This window comes from Talpa occidentalis, unplaced genomic scaffold (genome assembly GCF_014898055.3).
Source record: "Talpa occidentalis isolate TD23 unplaced genomic scaffold, MPIMG_talOcc4v2.1 talOcc4.12, whole genome shotgun sequence".
In the NCBI taxonomy this organism is placed as follows: domain Eukaryota; kingdom Metazoa; phylum Chordata; class Mammalia; order Eulipotyphla; family Talpidae; genus Talpa; species Talpa occidentalis.
Genome location: NW_023601212.1, coordinates 46435227 through 46457526, shown reverse-complemented (window position 1 = coordinate 46457526; position 22300 = coordinate 46435227). Strand labels below are relative to the sequence as shown.

At 49.2% G+C, this 22300-nt stretch overlaps 1 protein-coding gene across 2 annotated transcripts; it reads left to right on the top strand.

The window, feature by feature from the left end:
* Positions 1 to 7470: 7470 nt before the first annotated feature.
* Positions 7471 to 20965, top strand: PLVAP (plasmalemma vesicle associated protein). Of its 2 annotated transcripts, none has more exons than XM_037506131.1 (6): positions 7471 to 7904; positions 12044 to 12140; positions 12229 to 12932; positions 14864 to 14921; positions 15057 to 15138; positions 20308 to 20965. In XM_037506131.1, exons 1-6 carry the CDS (start codon positions 7536 to 7538, stop codon positions 20312 to 20314), a joined length of 1317 nt encoding a protein of 438 aa, XP_037362028.1. In that variant the 5' UTR covers positions 7471 to 7535; the 3' UTR covers positions 20315 to 20965. The 2 variants fall into 2 exon arrangements, with proteins under 2 accessions (XP_037362028.1, XP_037362027.1); XM_037506130.1 differs by having other exon boundaries at positions 7471 to 7916.
* The last annotated feature ends 1335 nt before the right edge of the window (positions 20966 to 22300 follow it).

Genomic DNA, 22300 nt, shown 5'->3' with positions numbered 1-22300 from the left:
AATCGACACATCAAATTTTACCATCGCACTAATCTACAGACCTTAATCACATTTTGTCAAGCATTCTAATAATGTCCTTTAATACAGAAGAATGCCCTGACTCACACACTGTGTTTATCAAATTCTCTCACCTCCTTTATTCTAGGCCATTCCTTAGTCTGACTTTGCCTTTCATGACACTGGCATTTTTTAAAAGTCAGGTCAGCCATTCTGTGGATTCTGAGACTGGCTTTGGGTGATAATTCCTTATGATGAATTTCAGGTTGATATTTTTGGCAGGAGTTTCTCAGAAGCAATTCAACCCAATTATATTATCTGCTGGTGAATTTTATACATAGAAAACCCAAGAGAATGAACTGAAACTTTCCTATATGTGACCCACTAGCTAGAAAACCCTTTGGAAGAAAACCCTTTGGAAGAAAATAAAGACCCATTTCGACTGTTTTTTTATGCAGGGAATAAACATTCCTTATAATGTGAGGCATTCTTATAAATTAATTTTTCAAACAAAAGTAGAAAAATGGGCAAAGAACATGGACAGTCAGTTAAATGAAACATTAAAAAAAAAAGTGTCCAACCTCACTCCTGCAATTGAAATGCAAATTGAAACAATGTGGTTCCACTTTCTATCCACTAGCTTGGCAAAGAAACAAACTACAGCAAATTAAAAGTTTACAAATACACAGTGTTGGCCTTGCTGTAGGGAAACTAGCAATTCTCACCCAATGCTGGTTAAGACCGCTTGTTGGTACAATCACTTGGCAGAGCAATGTTCTAGAATCTCTCAAAATAAAAAGTACACATAACCTTTGACCCATCAATTCCCTCTCTGGGAATATTTCTAGAACCATATTTACACATGTATACAAAATGATGGGTTAAATGCAATGCAGTTTTGTGGGTTGGATGCTGGAACAGAAAAACACTTAATGGAGAAATCAAAATCTAAAATATACTAGGTTTAATGTACTCAGTTAATTTGTTAGTTTTGACTAATATATTATGGTATCTAAGATGTTAACATTGGATGAAACCGGTTGAGGGTAATTCAGGAATTCTGCATATCTGCAACTTTTCTGTAAATCTGAAATTATTCCCCCTAAAAGTTACTTTTTAAAAGAAGACAAAGGGTGAGGGTGGGGGAGAGAATGACACATTCTTGGTATTATCAAAAATTGGGAACAACTTCAATGCCCACCTTTTGGGGATTTTAAAATGGGTATCCGTCCATCCACACAGCAGAATACTATACAACTGTTGAAGCATATCATATCAATATGTATTTGTGTAAAAAGCAAGCGTGATAATTTGTGTACATTTTCTAAAATGTGGGACTGAGGCGGGGGGTCTTTTATCCAAATCTCTCTGAGGTAACACTGGTCACAGTTATGCCCTCTGGAATGGGAATCAGGACACTGCGCTTGCTGGGGGGAGACAGTCTCATGTTTCTCGGTTTGCATTTTTGTAAAGCTTGCATTTTAAGAATTGCACATGTATTACTTTTTAAACAATTAAAGTTTGTTTGAAAAACTCCCAAGATGCTGGTATGGGGCGGGGGAGGCGGGGAGAGGTAGTGGGAGCCCTTGGAATTCTGACACTCCCCCCGCAGCCTGTCTTGTGAAATTATCTTCTCCACCTTGGAAACGCCTGATCCGCGCCTTCACCTGGGAGGAGGGCACCCGGGAGGAAGAACTGGAGCCTCGCACATACACACTCCAGGAGGAAGTGAGGCTGGGAACTAGTGTCTAGTCGCTATGTTCCACTACCGCCACCAGGGGTCGCCCCAGTATCGGACCTGATTACTGCCTGCTGAGGGACCGAGATAGTGAGGGTAGTAGATCTGAGACCCCCAAAGCGGGCATAAATCCAGAAGCGAACATGAAACACCTTCCCTCTTGGAGTCAGCTGGGGATGGAGAATCAGAGACTGTCCTCGCCTTGTCTAGAACCCCAGGAACGTAAGACCACCCCCTACACTGTGGAGCTGTGGAGTCAAGGGCTGATCCATCTTCAGGGCTGGGCTCAGGGTTGTAAATGGGACTAAAATATTATCATTATTATTAATTTATTCTGCTTGCTCCATCCTGACCTCATCAAATCCCTTCAAGTCAACTCCCTTGGGGAAGCCATAGCAAGTGTGTGAGCAGGAAGGGCACCATCAGAGACAGTTGGGAAGATAGGAAAAGCAGATCCGGTGTCAGAGACAGCTGAGGAGAGAGGGAAGGCAGAGGCTGAGGGCTCTGAATCCTGGAGGAGACCACAGGACAGGAAGTAGATAAGGATTGGGGATGACAAGGACGATAGTCCCCTGGCTGAGACAAAGGAGAACAAACAGGCCTCCCAGTGGCGCAAGGGGTTAAGTCTCAGCACTATGAAGCTATCCGCAGCCACTGCAGCACAAGTTTGATCCCTGGCCAGGGAGCTACCCACATGGCACAGCAGACCTCTCCTATCTCGCCCGCTGCTCCCCTCAGCAGTGTATTTCAGTGAATCTATCTGCTCTGATTCCCCACTCTGTCTCTGGTGAATTCTCTCACCCCCTCCCCACCCCACACCCATGGCCTGCACCCTAACTCTAGTATGCATGAATAAATAAAATAAATCTTTTTTAAAATCTTTTTTAAAAAACTGGAACAAACAGCAATGCTAAGAGAGATCCCCCCCTGCCTTCCAAGCCCCTGACTTGCCCTTGCTCTGTCTGTCTCCCTTTCTCCACTTTGTCTAAATACCACGCAAAATCTGTCTGTCTCTCATCAGGGGGGAAAAATAATAGCAATACAAAACACGACACAACAAAACAAAAACAAACAGACAATTATAAACCAGAGACATCCTGCAGGGGAGGAGAGAGAGGGGTCAGAGGGAGGGAGGGAGGAGCACAAGGGACTGCGGTGATGGTGCATAGGTGAATTGGTGGAGGAAATTCTATGGGGACTACACCTGGGGGGGGGCGGGGAGCAAACATTGTTTAAAAATGAACGATGTAAAATATAAATTAATTAATTTATTATTATTATTTTTTAAAGATTTATTTATTTATGCATATAAGAACTGGGGTACAGGCCAGATGTGCGGAGGGTGAGAGGATTCACCAGAGACAGAGTGGGGAGCAGAACAGGCAGACAGACTGAAATACACTGCTGAGGGGAGCAGCGAGCGAGACAGAAGAGGTCTGCTTCACCATGTGGGTTGCTCCCTGGCCTGCTGGGGGGTTGAACTCGTGCTGCAGAGGTGCAGATTGCTTCACAGTGTGGTGCTTAGCCCCTTGCACTACCAGGGAGCTCCAAATTAATTAATAAAAAAAAGTCTTTCTGTCTCTGAATCTCTTTATCTCTGTGTCTCCACCCCTGTACCTACCACATGTTCCTAGATACCGGCCCTGGCCTGGACACAGCTGTGGCTGGAGGGCACTTGGGACAGACAGCTCCTCAGTCCCATGTAAGAAAGTAGATCACCCCTTTTCACCTGGGAACACAGAGGCCCAACCAATGAGGACAGGCTGTTCTTCTTCAAAGGGGTCACTGCCTTCTCTGTCACCTGCAAGCAAAAAATGTAATTTCACCTGAATATAACCAAAACCAACTCATTGGCATAAAAGCAAAGCATTTTCTGAACTTCACTGATTTTTTTCTTGACTACAAATACCACTTCCTCAAGACCTTCCTGGAGTTCTGTGAGAATTTTTGAAAATCTTGCATCTTGCAAGAAACTTCAGTGTCAGTTTTCAGGGTGTGACACAGAGTTGACTTCCTCATGACAGTTCACCCTTTTGCGTCCAAACAAATAAAACAAAATTGTTTTGGGTTTTTTAGCCCATAATTATTTTTAATTTAGAAAAAAAAAAAACGGAGTGTAAAGCGAAAGCCTCATTTTGTGATGACCCTGGAGGGAATTCAGAGATTCATGCCCAAAACTTCCTGTGAATGTGACAAATTGTTTTCAGGAAAAAAACACTCACATTGGGGCCATTGCTCATCCAAGGGCCGGTTGCCCACCTCCTTCCACTGGAATTTTCTGTCCAGGGACACATGCAGCTTATATTCAGAAAGTGTTGTTAGACATTGCTGGCAGGGGTGTCAAGGAAAAGAACTTCTTTGAAGTACAAGTTAGTTACAGCTGTCAAAATGTCAAATGTAACTGCTTTGGAATCCAGATTTCACTTGTGAGGGTTTGATATTAACTCTTATTTTATTCATTAAAACAAAAAATTATAGTCTAAATGTCCACTGATAGTCATTATGGTAATGTATGTGATGAAAACCTTAACAGTAGGCACAAGCAATCAACAGATCTGGAAGACATAATATTGAGCAAAAAGAAGTTTCATCATAATCTTTCCATTTAAAAAGATCTATTTTTTATCTTTTCTTAAAGATTTATTTATTTTTAAGATTGATTTATTTATTTATACAAGCACTGGGTACAGTCAGAAGCGCGGGAGGGTGAGAGAATTCACCAGAGCCAGAGCGGGGAGCAGAGCAGGCAGAAGGACCGAAGTACACTGCTGAGGGGAGCAGCGGGCGGCAGGAGAGGTCTGCGCGCCATGTGGGACCCTCCTCTGGTGGCCGGGGAGCAGCCAGGGATCAAGCCGGCACTGCAGAGGCTGCTAGCATCTTGCCAACCCAGCGTTCAACCGCTGCGCCACAGGGGAGGCCCAAGTTTTATTTATTTATATAAGCACTGGGGTACAGGCCAGAGGCGCAGGAGGGTGAGAGAATTCGCCAGAGACAGAGCAGGGAGCAGAACAGGCAGAATGACCGAAACATACTGCTGAGGGGAGCAGCAGGCAAGACAGGAGAGGTCTGCCCTGCCATGTGGGAATCTCCCTGGCCAGCCGGGAATTGAACCCATGCTGCAGAGACTGCGACAGCTTCACAGTGCTGCACTCAACCTCTTGTGCCACCCGGGAGGCCCGATCTAATATTTTAAAGGTTTATTTTATTTATGCATAAAAGAGCTGGGGTACAGGCCAGAGGTGCGGGGGCGGGGTGGGTGAGAGGATTCACCATAGACAGAGGGGGAGCAGAACCTGTGGATCTACTGAAATACACTGCTGAGGGGAGCAGCAGGCAAGACAGGAGAGGTCTGCCACGCCATGTGGATAGCTCCCTGACCGGGGAATCCAACTCTTGCTGCAGTGGCTGCTGAAAGCATCATAGTGCTGAGACTCAACCCCTTGTACCACCAGGGAGGCCCCCTGAAAATATCTAATTATTAAAACAAGTTAGTTGAGGGCCTCCCCAGTGGCGCAGCGGTTGAGCGCTGGGTTGCGAAGCTGCCTGCGGCCTCTGCGGCGCCGGTTCGATCCCCGGCTGCTCCCCGGCAACTGGAGGAGGGTCTCACATGGCGTGCAGACCTCTCCTGCCGCCCGCTGCTCCCCTCTGCAGTGTACTTCGGTCCTTCTGCCTGCTCTGCTCCCTGCTCTGGCTCTGGTGAATTCTCTCACCCTCCCGTGCTTCTGACTGTTACCCAGTGCTTATATAAATAAATAAATAAATCTTTAAAAAATAAATAAATAAATAAACTTATTAAAAAAAAAATTAAAAAAAATAAAACAAGTTAGTTGAAAAAGAAACATTTACAAATCAAAGATGTGAGATCAGGGCCTCCCTGGTGGCCTAGGGATTGAGTCTCAGTGCTATCCGCAGCTAGGGATCTAACCCACAGGGCACACACAGCACAACAGACCTCTTTTGTCTCACCCATTGTTCCCCTCAGCAGTGTATTTCGGTAGATCTGCCTGTTCTGCTCCCTGCCCTGTCTCTGATGGGTCCTCTCACCCCTCACATCTCTGGCCTGCACCCCAGGTCTTCTATGCAAAATTAAATTTAAAAAAAAATGTGAGATTATATTGCCAAAAAGAAGCAACAGTATTTTGCAATTTGATACAATGACATTAGTGTGTATATTTGAAATTCTAGTTCTTACACTGGAACAGTTGCTCAAAATTGTAGCACATCTGCACCATTAGGTGAAGGGTGGCTTTTTACTTTTCTGGGAATTTATGGTTGTTTTCTTTTTCCTTGATGATAGTGTTGATGTATACATATATGCAACATCATTAGTATATCATTACAAATAGCCTGGATCTTAAATACACACCACCAATGTCACACTCCTTATTGGTCCAAATATTTTCCCCATTCCTGAGCATGGACTCTTGTCACCCAGGTTCTACCCCGTCACGCTCCCTCCCCACAGTGCTCCCACAGACCTGGGTTATCATAACAGTGCCGCAGTTCCTCAGCCTAGCATCAAAAACTACACATGATCCAGCCCCTCTCACCTTAAAAAATGCCACTATTTATTAAGGCTGAGTGTATGTCAAGCATGCTGACAAAGAGAAGTCGCTTATCCCAGGTCACACAGTCAGGTCTCAACTCCAGAGACCTAAATTGAAACTACATATACACTCTACCTTTGTGACCCCCAATAACGGAGGTGGAAGATGGACAATGTCCCTCTCCTACTCCCCGTTGTTGGGGGTGGGGGGCCTCTGGGTAGGCCTGGTTAACCTAGAGAAATAACTGGTTGGGCATCACTTGCAGACCCCAACTGTCCTCCCTTCACCAGCCTGGGAAGGGTCCGGAATCAGGAATTACCGGTGGTTGCAAAGGCCAAAAGTCAGACAGGGGTTTCCTGCCCACCCCTGGGAACTTCCTCCTTCCCAACCCAACTTCTGCCTCCTAGATGCATCCTACTCTAGAGGACCCCTGCAGGCGCGCGCCTGTGTGCCACCCAACCTGCGCATCTGCTTTCCACCTCATGGAAAGCCCAGGTAATGCTGCCAGCCGAAACCAATAGTAATAACTACAGCAAATCCTTTCTCACCACCCTGTGACCCAGGCATCCTCCCACAGAGGGGGAAACCAAGGCACAAACAAAAGAAGCCCCTCCCCTGGGCTCACTCAGGCCCGGCTTCTTTCCACAGCCCGGCACCCAGGTTCGCTGCACGCACTGCTGCCCGAGCACTTAAGTGCCCACAGGAATGGGCTATTGGGCAGAACCTGATCTCCACTGCCCAGGGATCTGCCCGCTCGGTGTGTGCCAATTACGAAGCACCTACTACATGCCTGTGCCTGGGCTGCGCGCTCAGCATGATTTAGCGCAATTAAGCGGCTCTGCCTGGAGGTGGAATCGCCAGGCCCTCAAGGAGCTAAGGTCAGCCCTGTGGACATGAACACCGGAGGCAGTCCCTTTTTACCCCTGTGACTCAGTTTCCTCCCTGCCCCCCCCCGCCCCCTCCCCCCAAAGATCAGGCTGATGAAAGGAGAGAATAGGCAGCAATGCAGCAAGTGCCCCTCCCAGTGTTAATCAGCCTCGCTGCCTGGGCCCCCACCCTTCACGGGATTGTTGTGATAACCCGCAGCCCCCTGCTTCCTCCTGGCCAGGAAGGAGCCAGGCAGAGGAAGTATTAAGAGGAGTAATATAAACACTCCCCACCTCGGCAGGGTCCAGAAGGGGCAGCCGCTGCCGCGCAGAACAGGCCAAGCCACTGAGCAGAGCGGTGCACAGGGCGGGCAGCCCCACGCAGCGATGGGCCTGGCCGTGGAACACGGAGGGCCCTACACGCGGGCAGGGAGCAGCTCCCGGGGCTGCTGGTACTACCTGCGCTACTTTTTCCTTTTCGTCTCACTCATCCAGTTCCTCATCATCGTGGGCCTCGTTCTCTTCATGGTCTACGGCAACCCGCACGAGAACACCGAGTCCAACCTGCAGGCCACCGAGCAACGCGCGCAGACCCTGTACACCCAGGTGGTGGGGCTCACAGCCACCCGGGCCAACCTTTCCAAGGTGCTCAACCTCACCGCCAAATCTAAGGAGTCCATCCAGCAGCAGCTGCTGAGCACCCGCCGAGACCTGGACGCAATCAACGCCAGCTTCCGCCAGTGTAACAATGAGCGGGTAAGGTTGCAGGTAAATCTATGGGTGGGACTTGGGCACCCTGACCCCTAGGGCAAGTCACATCATCCCTCTAAACTTTGCCCATGAGATGGGGACAGGCACAGGCTCTACTTTCATCTGAGGCGCCTGTGTAGATAAACAATACAGATTTTGTTAGTGTGAGTATATCCCATGCAAAATTTGGTATATACTTATACTAAATCTTTTTTTGTTCATTCTCTCTCTGGAATTCAGGTATAACTGGGCATCCTGTCCATAACTGGGCCCCTGATTTAATGTGCCAAAGCACTTTGCATGTGCAATGCACAGTAGCTACAAATAAGTTGGCTAAAGAAAAACTCAAAGCATTTGCTTCTTACTCAGTAAAATGGGTAATGAACAGCTCATATTTGCTTCATGCTGGGTAGCTACTACTTTACAAAAACCATGTCACTGGACCCCAGGATACAGAGAAAAGCTTAGGGAACAATGGAGGCCTGAGACAAGTTCGCTTTCCTGCCGGGCTGGAATAGGGGACCCTAGGGGTTTCCTGGAGTCTGTTGCCCCCTCTAACTTCTCACTCATGCCAAGCTCATTGGACTCAATAATCACCCATGATATTCATATTCTCTCTCTCTCTCATACAAGAACACACACACACACACCCCCTCTGGGGAAGTTCTGCAGCCCCAAGACACCAAGTAGAGGCTGCACCTGGCTGAGAGATTGGGGGGTGGGGAGTGCCTCAGTTTCTCCTGGCTCATTGAGGTGGGGGCTTTGGAAGGAAGCGGCTCTGCTGGGGCCCTGGAACACCCAGCGCTCCCCAGCCAGCAGGAAGGATGTATACTCCTCTCAGACTTGCCTAAGGAAAGGTGATTCTCTCCCTCTCAAACCCCTGAGGGAAGGTGGGTTCCCTTGGACCTCCAAAATGGATGAGTCGCTTCCCCTCAATTCCTCAATGAAGGATAGGTCCTCCTCAGACTCCCAAAGTGGGGTGAGTTCCTTCTCAAATCCCAATGAAGGATGGATCACTCTGGGGCCCCCCAGAATGTAGTACATTCCCTCAAACTCCAAGAATGGGGTAAATTCCCCCATCAAGCCTTCAAGGATGGACAGATCACCCTCAGATTCCTAAAATGGGATGACCCCCCCAAGACCCCAGGATGGACTATGTACCCCTTAGACAACTCCAAAACAGAACTTACCCTCTCAGCCCCTCAGTGGACTATATCCTCCCCTCAAACTCCAGAACAGTGTTGTGTTCCTCTACAGATGCCCCTCAGGCCCGGCAGGCCCTCTCAGATTTCTCATTCCCAGGAATCAGCCCATTCTGCTCTTCTAGAATGTGTGTGCCCGTTGGATCCAGGAGCCCTTAGGAATTCCAGGATCACAAAGTTTTAGATGCTCACAGTCTTCCCAGCACCCTGGACTCCTCCATCACAGAATATCTGAAATCTAAGAATCTGGAACATTATAACTTCAAATTTTGAAAAATTATACTTTTTCTTTTCAGGGTTTTCTCTAGGGGTTCTGGGGTTCCTTGGGTTCCAGGCTGTACTCCCTCCATCCTGGGAAGGGGCACCGATGCTGGAAAGCAGCCCCCACCCCAATCTGGCAAGCTCCATGTCTGATGGTAGTGGGTTTGAATCTTAAGTCTTTCTCCCATCAAGGCTAAGAAACATTTCTTTTCTTAAATTCTCTGCAAATACAAAACTGCACTTCTGGCCCTGGACCTGGAAGTGAAAGGAGAGTTTAATGCAGTGATTTTTTTTTTTTTTGACTCTGCCCCACCCGGCCTGTGTCAAGGCACAGGGACCTGGGCCCGAGGTGTGACCGAGCATCCTGGGGTTCCCATTTCATCACCTTCCCCAGCTGGAAGAAAACCTCCTTCTCACTTCATGTTTCAAATCAATTCTCCTTGCTTACACCTGCAGATCTTCCCTTTCTGTGACTAAGGCTTGAGAAAATGGAAGTCACTAGAACTTTCAGAGCTATTTCTGTCATTCCCTTCCCCCAGGACATTATTGGAGGGTCAACTCCAAAGAAGTAGGATGAGGATAGCAGAAAGACAAATCCTTCGTGCTCTTCTTTGGTTGTTATATCTTGGTAGGGGGTTCTGTTCCAAAGTTTAGAAGGTACAGGCTTTGCTACACACTTTCTTATAAAATAGCTTTATTTACATAATTTTACTGTATTCACAATGTTGCGCAACCAGCCCTCCATCTAGTTCCAGAACATACCATGACCCCAAAAGGAAACCACATCCCCATGAGCGGTCACGCACCCCTCCCGTGGTCCCTGACTCCTGCTCATCTGCCTTCTGTCTGTAGATCTGTCTGATCTGGACTTTTCTATCAATGGATCAGATACCATGTGACCTTTTGCCTCTGATCTGGCCCTCAGCATCTCGTTTTTAGGCTCATCCACGTTGTAGCATGTGCCAGGGCTTCACACCTTTCTATGGCTGAGTAATGAGAGAATGGATGGAGTTAATCCATCATTTCTTGGTGAATGGTTTAGTTGTTTCCACCTTTTGGTGAGTGTGAGTAGTGCTGCCATGAGCATTTGTGAGCAATTTTTTGTATGGACACATGTGTCCCTTCCTCTTGGGTATGCAATGTTTAGCATTGTGAGGAATGGCCAGCTGTTTTCTACAACTGTTTCCTTTCTGCATGCCCACCTGTGCTGTCAGAGAATTCCCATTTCTACACTTTCTCACTAGCACTTGTTCCTGCCCTTTATTGGTTTTATTATTTTTAAGATTTATTTATGCATACAAGAACTGGGGTACAGGCCAGAGGTGTGGGGGTTGAGAGGATTCACCAGAGACAGAGCGAGGAACAGAACAGGCAGAGAGAGACTGAAATACACTGCTGAGGGGAGCAGTGTATTTTCAGTCCACAATGACTAACAATGGTGAAGATCTTTTCACACACTTTTCACACATCTATTTTTCCTTTTGCCAAATCCAAGATCATGCAGAGTGAACACCTACGTTTTCCTCTAAGAAGTTTCATAGCTTTTGTTCTTTAGGATTTTGGTTCATTTTTAGTAATTTTTATATATAATGCAAGGTAGGAGCCCAGCATCATTCCTTGGCCTGTGGCATTTCAGTTATTCCAGAACCTTTATTGAATAGTTTTCTTTTCCTTTTTTTTTCAAAGATTTATTTATTTATGCATACAAGAGCTGAGGTACAGGGCAGAGATGTGGGGGTGGGGAGTGAGAGGATTCACCAGAGACAGAGTGGGGAACAGAACAGGCAGATTGACTGAAATACACTGCTGAGGGGAGCAGCGGGCAAGACAGGAGAGGTCTGCTGCACCATGTGGGTAGCTCCCTGGCCGGGGATCAAACTCAAGCTGCAGTGGCTGCAGACAGCATCATTGGTTGTGTCTTAACCCCTTGCACCACCGGTATTTATTGAATACTTTTCTTTCCCCATGGCACGACCATGGCACCTGTATTAGTTTTCTAGGGTTACCTTAACAAAGTACCACACACTGGATGGATGTTCAAACAATAAAAATTTATTTTTGCACATGCACAAGATCAAGGTGTCAGGAGGGCTGGTTCCTGTGAAGGAAGAAGGTGTTCCAGCTTCTCTCCTTGGCTTCTAGACCACTGTCTTCTTCCTTGAATCCATGTTCAAATTTCCCCTTAATAATGAAAAACTAAAAATAAGTGTCCTCCAATAAGTACACCAATCCTATTGGATCAGGATCTACCCTAATGATCTCATCTTAACTTAATCATTTCTGTAAAGACCCTGTCTCCAAATATGTCTCCAAGTACATTCTCTGGTGCTGGGGGTAAGGACATACAGATTTGGGGGGGTGGGCTGGGGGTATATCATTCAGCCCATGACAGCATCCTTGTCAAAAATCAGTTGACTGTGACTGTGAGCTAACGTTTCAAGGTTTCCCCAAGTTCCAGCATGTGTCAGTGCGCAGTTCCTTTTTTATGCCAAACAGTATTCAGTTGCAACTTTTGAAGGTCAGACCAACATCCCCCCCTAAGGAGCCACGCCCTCTTGAACCAGGCCAACACAGGTTACCTGGGTGCGAGATCTGGGGCCCCAGCCCTGAAGCCCCGGGCCGCCCTGGGGACTCGGGTGAGGGGCCGCCCACTGAGCTCTCTCCGGTGTCCCACCTGGGCAGATGATACACAACAGCAAACTGCCGTTCATAGCTGCCATCATCTCAAGCGAGGAGCAATGCCTCAAGCAATGCAAGGAAAATAACAAGACGCATGTTGGTGAGTGGGCTTCACAACAGAGAGTGGGCTGGCAGATTTCCCTGTCCCGTGTCTTGGCAGCCCCCAAACTTTGTGGTTGTATCCCTAGCCGTGGTCCTGTCACTGAACCAGAAGATCAAGGATGTAGAGGTGGACATGGCAAAGGAGAAGGTGACATGTGCCAAGGATAAGGAGACCCTCGCACTGGGCAAGCGACTGGCAGAGGAGCAGACTACTCAGTGTGCCAAGAACCGGGAACAGGTGCAGCAAGAACTACGGCTGGCAGAGGGAGAGCGGCAGAAGGTGTTCAGCTTGTGCCTCCGGTTTGACAAGGGCAAGTTTGAGGAGGCGCTGCTTAAAGTCTGGCAGGACTCCATCATCTCACGCAACCTCGATGCCATGAGCTACAGCCTTTACTCCTCAGAACTGAGTTCCACCCGGAGGATCTGCGAGCTCCTGCCCACCCTCATGAGTGCCAAGGTGGAGGAGCTGGCACGGAGCCTGCGGGCTGACATCGAACATGTGACACGTGAGAACTCAGACCTCCAGCGCCAGAAGCTGGAGACTGAGCAGCGTCTGCAGGCCAGCGAGGAGGCCAAGCAGAAGATGGAGAAGGAGGCCCAGGCCCGGGAGACCAAGCTCCATGCAGAATGTGCTAGGCAGACCCAGCTCGCGCTGGAGGAAAAGGCGACACTGAGGAAGGAGCGAGACAACCTGGCCAAGGAACTGGAGGAGAAGAAGAAGGAAGCCGAGCAGCTCAAGACACAGCTGGCGTCCAAGGACTTGGCCCTGGACACCTGCTTAAGGGCCAAGGTGGGTGTGTGGGCCCAGATTCAGGTAGCCTTGGGGTTGGGTCTGGAAGTCAAATTTGTGGGGCTGTTGAATTTGGGTTTGAACCTGGGTTTGAGATCATCTTACTGGTCTAGATGAAGTTAGTTGGGACTCCCTTAAGAGTCTCAGTGATGTGAGGATTGGGGCAGAGCCTGGAATGGGGATCAACACTGGGAAAGCTTTTAGGGTTCAGTTTAAGGTAGGGTGACTCTGTGGTTCAGGGTTGAGTGAAGGGCAGGTCTAGAATTTTGACTGCTTTGGAATTGGGTTGAGCTTCGGCATTGAAAGTGAATTTAGAATCAAGGCTGGCATCACTAGTAGTGGCTGTAGAGTCCAGAGTTGGATTTAGGATCGTGTTTATGTATGAATATGGGATTTAATTGTCATGAGGATTAGGGTGGAATTGGGAATTGGGAATGACCTTGAGAAAGGGGTAAGGATCGGGGTTGAGATTAGGGTGGCCGGTGAATATAAAAATTGATTTAGGTTAGGATTAGGGATTCACTGGGGGGTTTGTTTCAAGGTTGGAATGTAGGATTGAGTTGAAGGTTGTGGGGAAATAGGTTAGGGTTGAGAGGGGCACTGGGATTGTGATGAGCGTTGAAGCAGGTCTAGAGGAAGGTTTGTTGTGGATGTAGAACTCCTGTTTAGGATGAGGTCAAGGTGAGGTCCTAGTGACGTCTATGTCTGCAGTTGGTTTGGGTTAAGGACTGGATTCTAGCTAAGATTTTACTAGCCTTAGTATTGGGGTTGAGTTTGGGTTGCAAGGAAAGGTAAAAAGTTGGGTGAGGGGTCACTTGCAGGGTGGCTGTTGGATCTAGGGCTGGTGAGACATGAATCTGGGATTTCAGTGCCTTTGGAATTGAGTTGAGTTGAGGCACTAAAGCTGGAATTGAGGCACAGTTAGGTGTAAGTGGCAGGTGGCTTTAGAGATGATTAGAAGTTTGGTGCCAAGAGTAGGTTTAGGATTTCATGTGCATTAATATTGGACTTGGCATTGACCATGGATTAGCTGTTGAGATTGGGTTGGGTTTAGGGTGGCTGTTGGGGGTTGAATAGGGCTGGTGCTAGATCTATTTGAGGTAAAAAGATTAGGTGACCCTGGCTTAGGGTTGGGATACATTGGGTTGGGGTAAAGAGAGTCAGGGTTGGATGCAGAGTAGAAGATATGTGGATGCTGATCCTCAGTGGACTGGGACATTCTGTTTCAGGCAGAGGTTGTGGTCTAAGGCTGCATTGAAATTGAGTGTGGCGTTAGGAAGGTGTTTTTGGGTGGCCATGGCAGACCCCAGGGCTGATGATGGGGGAATAGGGTTGGGGGTTGGATTGTTCATAATGGCCAGATCTAGGGGATGGCTTAGGGGCAGAGTTAGGTCTAAAGTTACAATCAGATCAGATTTGTCATTAGGACTGGACTTGAGTCTAAGAAAGTTTCCATTTTCATATTGGGATCAGATTTTAAGTGACCAGGTTATGAACTGGTTTTGGATTTCGAGTTTGGAAGGACTGGCTCGGTTTATTCACGGGATAGCATTGAGGCTTGAGATACATTAGGTTTACAGAGCAGGTTTGCTTTAGTCTAGAGGGAACTGGGCAGGTGCATGGACTCAGCTGCAGTCATGGATTGAGGTCAGGGTGGTGCTAAGACTGTGGGACCAGCCATTCCTGCAGGATGGGCTCTCTGGGGGCTGCCAAGGGAAGTCAGTCCCTAGAGTCACCAGTCATTTGAGGGAGATTGGGTGTAGGGATTGTACATCCTTTATCACATGTCCCTCTCCATGGTATCTGTCTGTTTTTACACCCTGGAAGGACCTCAGACCCAGGTATCTAAGGATGTGGAAGAGCTGGAGCTTCCCTGGACTTATCCAGAAACTCTGGTAGCTACTAACCTCTCTCTATCCTTCTTCCCACAGTCCCAGCTGATATCCCTGCCAAGGCCTGTGGTCCCAGCCCCCAACCCCCCACCCATTGGTGAGTGATGGAGGGTAGAATAGGGATGGTGACTCCTTTCTACCTTGTATGCCAGGCTGCCAGATGCAGCTCTAGCCCAGGAGTGGGGGCTCCTGTTGCAGTAGGTCACACTCTACCTCTTCCTTTCTCTTTCAGACCGTGCTGAACTAGAGGAATTCAAGAAGATGATCTTGGAATCCCAAAGGCTCCCTGCAGGCAATGCCATATCCCCACCCAGGTAAGGCGCTGGCAGGATGAGACAGTTCAGTCTCAGGGCTTTGGATGAGGCTGGGAACAGGACCAGAGCAGAGGGAAGCTCATCCCGTACTTGTTGCTTCCTTATGAGTGCCTGCTTTCTTTTTTTTTTTTTTAAAGGTTATTTTTTATTTATTTATGCATTCAAGAGCTGGGGTACAGGCCAGAGGTATGGGGGGTGAAAGTATTCACCAGAGACAGTGAGGAACAGAACAGGCAGACTGACTGAAATACACTGCTGAGGGGAGCAGCGGGCGAGACAGGAGAGGTCTGCTGCGCCATGTGGGTAGCTGCCGCGGACCAGCACAGCAGTAGACGATGAGGCCGTCTCAGGGTTGAGAGAAGCGTGCAGGGTGGTCAGGGAGTTGGCGAAAGAAATGACAAACAGACACACTTCAAGAGAGAGTGTAAATCTGAGTGTAATTTTCTTTGAGTTGGTGACCAGTATATATATGTTTTTCTAAAGGCATAGGAAAGGCGAACATCAGTGAAGAAATCAGCTTTCTTATAGGTTTAGCTTATCATTGACAGGGCAGTGATTTACATCTGGACCCAGGCGCATTCCTAAGTAGTTAGGCTATTAATTTTTCTTTTTATTTCATGTGATTACTTTTTTGTTTTAACTACTCACTATCACTAAATTACTATTAATTAGCACTGGTGAGTTTTACTTTTCACAATGTAATATTTTTATCATTAAGATTAATACTAACAAGGCTAAGCATACAACAGAGAAATTATTAAGCTAACAGTTCTATTAATACACAGAGTTTAGTAACGTTTCATTTGAATTAGCCTAGTTATTAGATTTCGTATGTTCTTTTTTAATCAGCAACCAATGACCTTTTTAGACAGAGAAAGAGAAAAGATTTTAGAAAGAGAAAAGATTTTAGAGAGACAGTTGTAGTAGAATAAAGTTTGTGGGTCTTGAGAAGGTGAGATAAGGTTCCTTGCGGTCAGCATTCCTGTATGGCTCCTTGGGGTCGTTATCTTTCAACAGGCTTCCGTCTTATCTATGTCTTCAGGGGGTTTTGCTGTTCTCCCCCTGCTTCAGGGAGTTTTGCTGTTCTCCCCCTGCGCCTGGTTCCTTGCCCAGCCGGACCTAGGGACTGTGGCGAAAGCCATTAGCCCTAAAGGTCACTGCAGGGGGAGGTGCAGCAGGTCGCTCCCTGGCTGGCCAGGGGGTTAAACTCGTGCTGCAGAGGTGCAGATTGCTTCACAGTGCTGTGCTTAACCCCTTGCACCACCAGGGAAGCCCAAGCACCTGCTTTCTACCAGGCTCTATGCCAGCCCCCAGAGGATACAGCAGTGACACAGACACATCTCTCGCCCCATTCAGGGGCGGGAAAGACAGTGAAGAAGCCATAAGAAAGGTGATGAAAGTCTGTAATAATTAGATGCCCACCATGAGCCCAGCACAGTTCTGAGCACTCTGCACAGTTAACTCATTCAATCCTCACAACCCTCATCAGTGAGTGAGTGAGTGACCTGTTGTGATCCCCACTTTCTGGATGAGGAAAATTAGGCACAGAGAGGGTGTGCCTTGTGCCCCAGCTAACAGAACAGGGAGAGGCAGAGCTGGGACATGAAACCAGATGACTGACCTCCAGACAGGCAAGGGGATGCCCCTGTGAGGAGGAGACACTGAGCTGGAAAATGAGCAGGAGCATGCCCGGCAGAGAGCAGGGGTAACCATGGGCAGGCAGCAAGAGTAACCAGGACAAAGGCCCAGAAGCTAGGCTGGGGTGGAGGGCAAGAGGGAGCGACAGCAGCTTCCGAGAGTCCCCTGTCCTCCCTGCTCACTTGGAAAAGCCTTTGCCAACTGTAAAACGTTGTCCACAAATGGCTAGAGCAAGGGCCAAGGCCTTCACCAGGGCACATCAAGGGTCTTTAGCACACACTTGGCTGTAGCCTCCTCACAGCCTCCCAGGATCTGCTCCTCTATTGGACGACACCCCGCGTGTCGCAGGGAGGGTGGCTCAGGCCGTCACCCCGAGAACATCATGTGGTCCTTCTGGGGTCTGGGCTACGGTCCCATCAGGCCTGACGGAGGAAGTGGTCTTTGGCGTTCCCATAGGCAGGATAAAATCCGAGGCTCCGAGAGGCACTCAGGACTTTGAGTCAGATCTCTCTGACCCCAAAGCCTGTACCTTCGTTGGCCTGGCCGCCTGGTATTGTCAACCCTGGGTCTCTTCCAGCCTGGGGCGGGGTGCTAAACGCAGGTCTGGGGGCCAAACTGACCTCCAGAGCTGTCGCCAACTATCCACCCAGAGTCCTCCACATCCGACTCCATCCCCACCATGCCTCTTCCTACAAACTCCCTCTGACAGGGCACTCAGCCCCTCACACGACGCAGTGCTCACAGAACGCTCTGGACACCCAGCTCTGGGAGAAATCCCACGGGGAGTCTGCAGAGAGGGCTGGCTGAGCTGGGGGTACAGGAGAGGGGACGAGATCCCTGCTCCGAGCAAACAGTTTTCCTCTCCATAGCTTGGCCCAGAGCCCTGGTGGCAAGGAAGGAGCTTCTATTATTACTAACCCCATTTCTCAGAGGAGGGAACTGAGGCCCCAAGGAAGTGACCAGCCCCGGGTCCTGCGGGTCATGCGTCAGCGGTCCGGGCTGGAGCCAGCCTCTCAGCCCAGGCTTGTCCTGGTCCCAACTGAGACCGGGGAAGCTCTTGACATTGTTTACCCCAAGTGACGTCCCCCTGCTGAGAAAACAATGCTTACTTAAGCCAGGGCCCTTCTGCTTCTCACTGCAGGGTCGCAGGAAGGGCTGCTGGGCTCCAGCCTTGATCTGCCTGCCCCTGGGAGAGGGAACGGGTGAGCAGGCGCCATCAGCTCTGGAGTCTCTCTCTCTCTCTCTCTTTACATTTTAAAAGGACAGGTTTATTAGGAAAAGGAGGGGGGAAAAGAGAGGCACCTTCAAAGTCCCAGGTGGGTAGGATGCTGCAGCTCTGGATTTTCAGTCATCACCGGACACTCCAGGCTCATAGAGTCATAACATCTAAATTTGCTATGTGCCCAATGCAGGGCCAAATCCAGTGCCCTGCATTAAACCCTCCCCTTCCAGAGCAGAGAGGGTCAACTCCTATTCCACTCCTTTCCTTTCCTTGGGGGCTTGAGAACATTTCCCAGATGCTAATGCACCCACCCTAATGACACCCTCCAGACACATGCATCTCCCATGTTCTCAAAACCAGGACAGACCTGGAGTCACCCCAACTTGATCGGAAGATCTTGCCTTTAAATTGAACATTTTAAATTGTTTTCTATTGATAGACTTTCTATTGATGGATTTTTAAAAAAGATTTTATATATTTATTTTTGTGTACAAGAACAGGGCTGTAGACCAGAGGTGGAAGAGGGGAGGGCGGATGTAAGAGGATTCACCAGAGACAGAGTGGGGAACAGAACAGGCAGACTGACTGAAATACACTGCTGAGGGGAGCAGCGGGTGAGACAGGAGAGGTCTGCTGCACCTTGCGGGTCAGCTCCCTGGCCAGGGATGGAACTCAGGCCTTTCTGGTGGGCCCTTGTGGTGGTGGTGCTGAGACTTAACCCCAGGCCACCAGGGAGGCCCCTATTGATGGATCTTCTTTGGCAATCAATTTATTTCAGTTTAAAAAAAACAGTTGATATAAAGACAAATTTTGGGTAAATGTTGGCTCTGGGGCTGCGTGGGTAGAGATGGCAGAAGTCTCAATGTGGAAGGTCAAGGGTGGGAGTTCAGCACCAGTTGTGAGCTGGCACACAGCAAATGTGCTCAGGTTCACTTGCCATCGCTATTATGATTCCTTTGTTCGTTCAGCCAAAGAATATGGGAAGGAGTGAAGGACAGAAATCCCTGACCTCGTGGGCTCACTATGGGGTGCCAGATGATAGAGATGAGTCATTTAGGACCCCTTGAGTATGAGCGAGACAGAAAAGGGATGAGATGTTGTGAGGAGGTTGGAATTTTTCATGGGGGGCCAAGACAGGGTCCCCTGATCTTGAGAGAGAGTGACATTTGAGTAGAGACTTCACAGAGCCATAGGGGGAAGGTACACCAGGCTGCCCATACAGTGCATGCAAAGACCCTGTGGCAGGACCTGGTGAGTTTGCGTGAGAGGCTGGGGTAGAGGGGCGTGAAGGAGGGGGCAAGTGCGAGGAGGTGAGATCCTAGGGTGACGCTGGGAGGCAAAGGCCAGGGGACTCACTGGTCAAAGTGAGTGATGGTAGGGGGTCAGGGGCCTCAGTCTCTGAAACATGGCAGGCCAGCGGGCAGGAGTGTGTGAAGAATGGATATCAGGACTGGCCAGGAGCCTGGAAGGGGGAGGGGGAACAGGAATCAGCCAAGGAACATGCGGCAAGTGGGGCCCCAGGGAAGAGCCAGGGAAGGAAGGGAGGGGGGCCAGAGGAAGCAGGACTTGGCTGAGGCCCCCACCTCCCCCACCAGGAAGCAGCCTTTGCGCCAACCCCTGACCCCTCATGAGAACTTCTGCCAGGCCTGGGAGGGGGAAGGGCATCCCAGACAGCAGGATGGCTTCTGCAAAGGCAGGGGGCAGAAGGGGAAGCAGTGTTAATCTTGGAAATTTGGGGGGCCTTGGCAGGGTTCAAGTCCCTGGTGGGGAGGTCTGGTGGGGGCAGAGTTGGTGGAGTCTTGAAAGCCAGGTCCAGAGGATCTAGTTTTGTCCTGTGAGTACTGGGGAGCCATACAGAATATAGGAGCAAGGGCAGGCTCATTGAAAACCCTGCCTGGAATGAGTTAGGGTCCAGCCCTGGTTGGTTCTGTGTAAACAGAAGAGGGCTGTGAGATTGTGCCTCAGGGTCCAAGGGTGGCCCAGGGACTTTGGGGCAAATTCCCAGGATCCCCAAGGCCTTAGGAAGCAAATAACAGGGTCAGACAGGCTGCAGACCAAGTCTGGGGTACGAGGTGCTGCTCTGAATCTCAGTGTCTTCATTTATATAATGGAAAGGCAAACATTTGCATCCCACCGGTCCTGAGAGTTCAACAAGCAGGAGTCTCATGGGGAGGATAGCCCCAAAGGAGCCCTAGGGTCCTTGGAAGCAAGACCAGGCCTGGGGGAGGTAAGGCTGACCCCATCCAAGGTTTGTCCTTCCAGCCTTCTGTCTGACCCACTGTTGCATTCCCATCTCCTTCCCACCCTAGTGGCTGAGGAGGCTCTGGGCCCCAAGGACCAAGGGGTGCCCCAGACTGGCTGGTCAGCAGAAACGGCACGGCAAGACACCCGCGGCACAGGATGCAGTCAGGACCGAAGTCCGCAACTTCTGCACACACAGCAAATTGGGTGCCCCTGGCCTGTGCCCCACGCTGTCCCCACCCAGCCACACCCCATAGTACTCTCACAGGCCCACACCACACCACACACCCATAGATGCCACGACAATATCACAGATGGATGCAGGGATGCCTTGGTGCCGTGGTGATAACAGCACACACGGCCAAGAGACACAGCGACAGCAATGCATGTACCCTCTGTCTGCCCAGCCCTGGCTCCATTTCACATCCCTCCAGGCACAGCATCCAGCTTCCCACCCATACACACACACAGCTTCCCGCCCATCCACACAGCCCCATGACCCCACGACCCCTCCTCCAATTCCTTATCCCCCAGGGTTTCTCACCTGTCACCACTAGAGTGCCAGACCTGGAAGCAGAAAGGGGAGACATTTATCTTTTCCTTTCTGAGGGTTTCTAGGCTCCTCACGTGGCCCTGGGGTGAGGGTAGCTCACCCACTCCCTCATGACCCTCTCTCCCCACACCCAGCCTTATAAATGTTAGTGACACCAAATAAACATTAGAAAATCCTTCAAATATTCCAGAGTCATGATTTTTTAAAAGATTTATTTATTTATGCATACAAGAACTGAGGTACAGGCCAGAGGTGCGGGGGGTGAGAGGATTCGCCAGAGACAGAGTGGGGAGCATAACAGGTGGATTGACTGAAATACACTGCTGAGGGGAGCAGCGGGCAAGTCAGGAAAGGTCTGCTGTGCCATGTGGGTAGCTCCCTGGCCGGCAGAGCTCCCTGGCGGGCAGAGGCAGAGGCTGCATATAGCTTTATAGTACTGTGCTTAACCCCTTGCACCACCAGGGAGGCCCCAGAGTCATGATTTTTGCTTTGAAAAGGTGTCTCAGGGCCTTGGGGAAGAAAATACTAGAAACAAGAACTCCTTCCCTAAAGTCCCCAGTTCAGAAGAGCATTCAATCTGGGAGTGGGGAGGGTGGGGTGCCAATGTCCCCCTTTTGCAGGTGTAGGACTCTGCATACATGAAAAAAAAAAACAGATATTTAAAAAGAGTTTCTTAAAAAGCATTTTAATAATTTGTGGCTTTTGTTTTTCTTGGTTTGCAATTGTATTGACAATTGCCAGGATGCCGCAAGCTGCTGTTAATGGCAGGAACTTCTCGACAAAATGATTCCAGGAACAGTCTCACAAGAGTCCTAGGACATTTGTTTTGTTTGGTTTTATTTTTGGCAAAATGGGATTTCAGAAAGAACACTGGTGTCCAGTTTGGCATGCATCAACTACTAGGACACTAAATTAGAGGGTAGCTGGGGAAGACATTAGTGGGACATGGGAAGACCACTTGTACCCAGCAGACTGGAGGGCTGGGGAATGTTTAAAAATCCTAATAGCCACTGTTGGTGAAGACATAAAGGAGAAATTTCCTACCAGACTGGTAGAAATACAAATCTGGTTATGGCCCTTCTGGAAATGAGTTTGGTGACATTTAATAATAGTCAAGCTGCACAGATCCTTTGATTCAGAAACCCCATTTCTGGGACTTAATCTCTGAAAATTAATAACCCCAGGAAGCAAAGCATGATGGAAAAATGACCCCAAAATTATGATGTAGAATCTCAACTGGTCCTTTCCCCCTCGGATCCCCCTCTCCCTCCCCTCCTCTCCTTCCCCCAACTCCCCCCTCCCCATTCTCTGAGACCCTGGACAGACGGGGGATGAGTCAGGCGAGCTGAGGTTGGCAACGCCACACTTAGGGCAGGCCAGCCAGGAGGGACAAAGGAGCGATATTTCCTGGATCCGGAAACACGGGTGAGAGACAGCGGCTGCAGGAAACACTCGGCTGGGGCCCCGCCAAGCCAGGGCAGGGGGTCAGCCAGGCCAGGCCACCTAGA

What these genes read in the sequence shown, in the direction of transcription:
- PLVAP (XM_037506130.1), top strand. Translation starts at nt 7,536, where the DNA reads ATGGGCCTGGCCGTGGAACACGGAGGGCCCTACACGCGGGCAGGGAGC. An exon ending in AAATAACAAGACGCATGTTG is followed by an intron (nt 12,141 to 12,228) that starts GTGAGTGGGCTT and finishes TTGTATCCCTAG; the next exon opens with CCGTGGTCCTGTCACTGAAC. An exon ending in ACACCTGCTTAAGGGCCAAG is followed by an intron (nt 12,933 to 14,863) that starts GTGGGTGTGTGG and finishes TTCTTCCCACAG; the next exon opens with TCCCAGCTGATATCCCTGCC.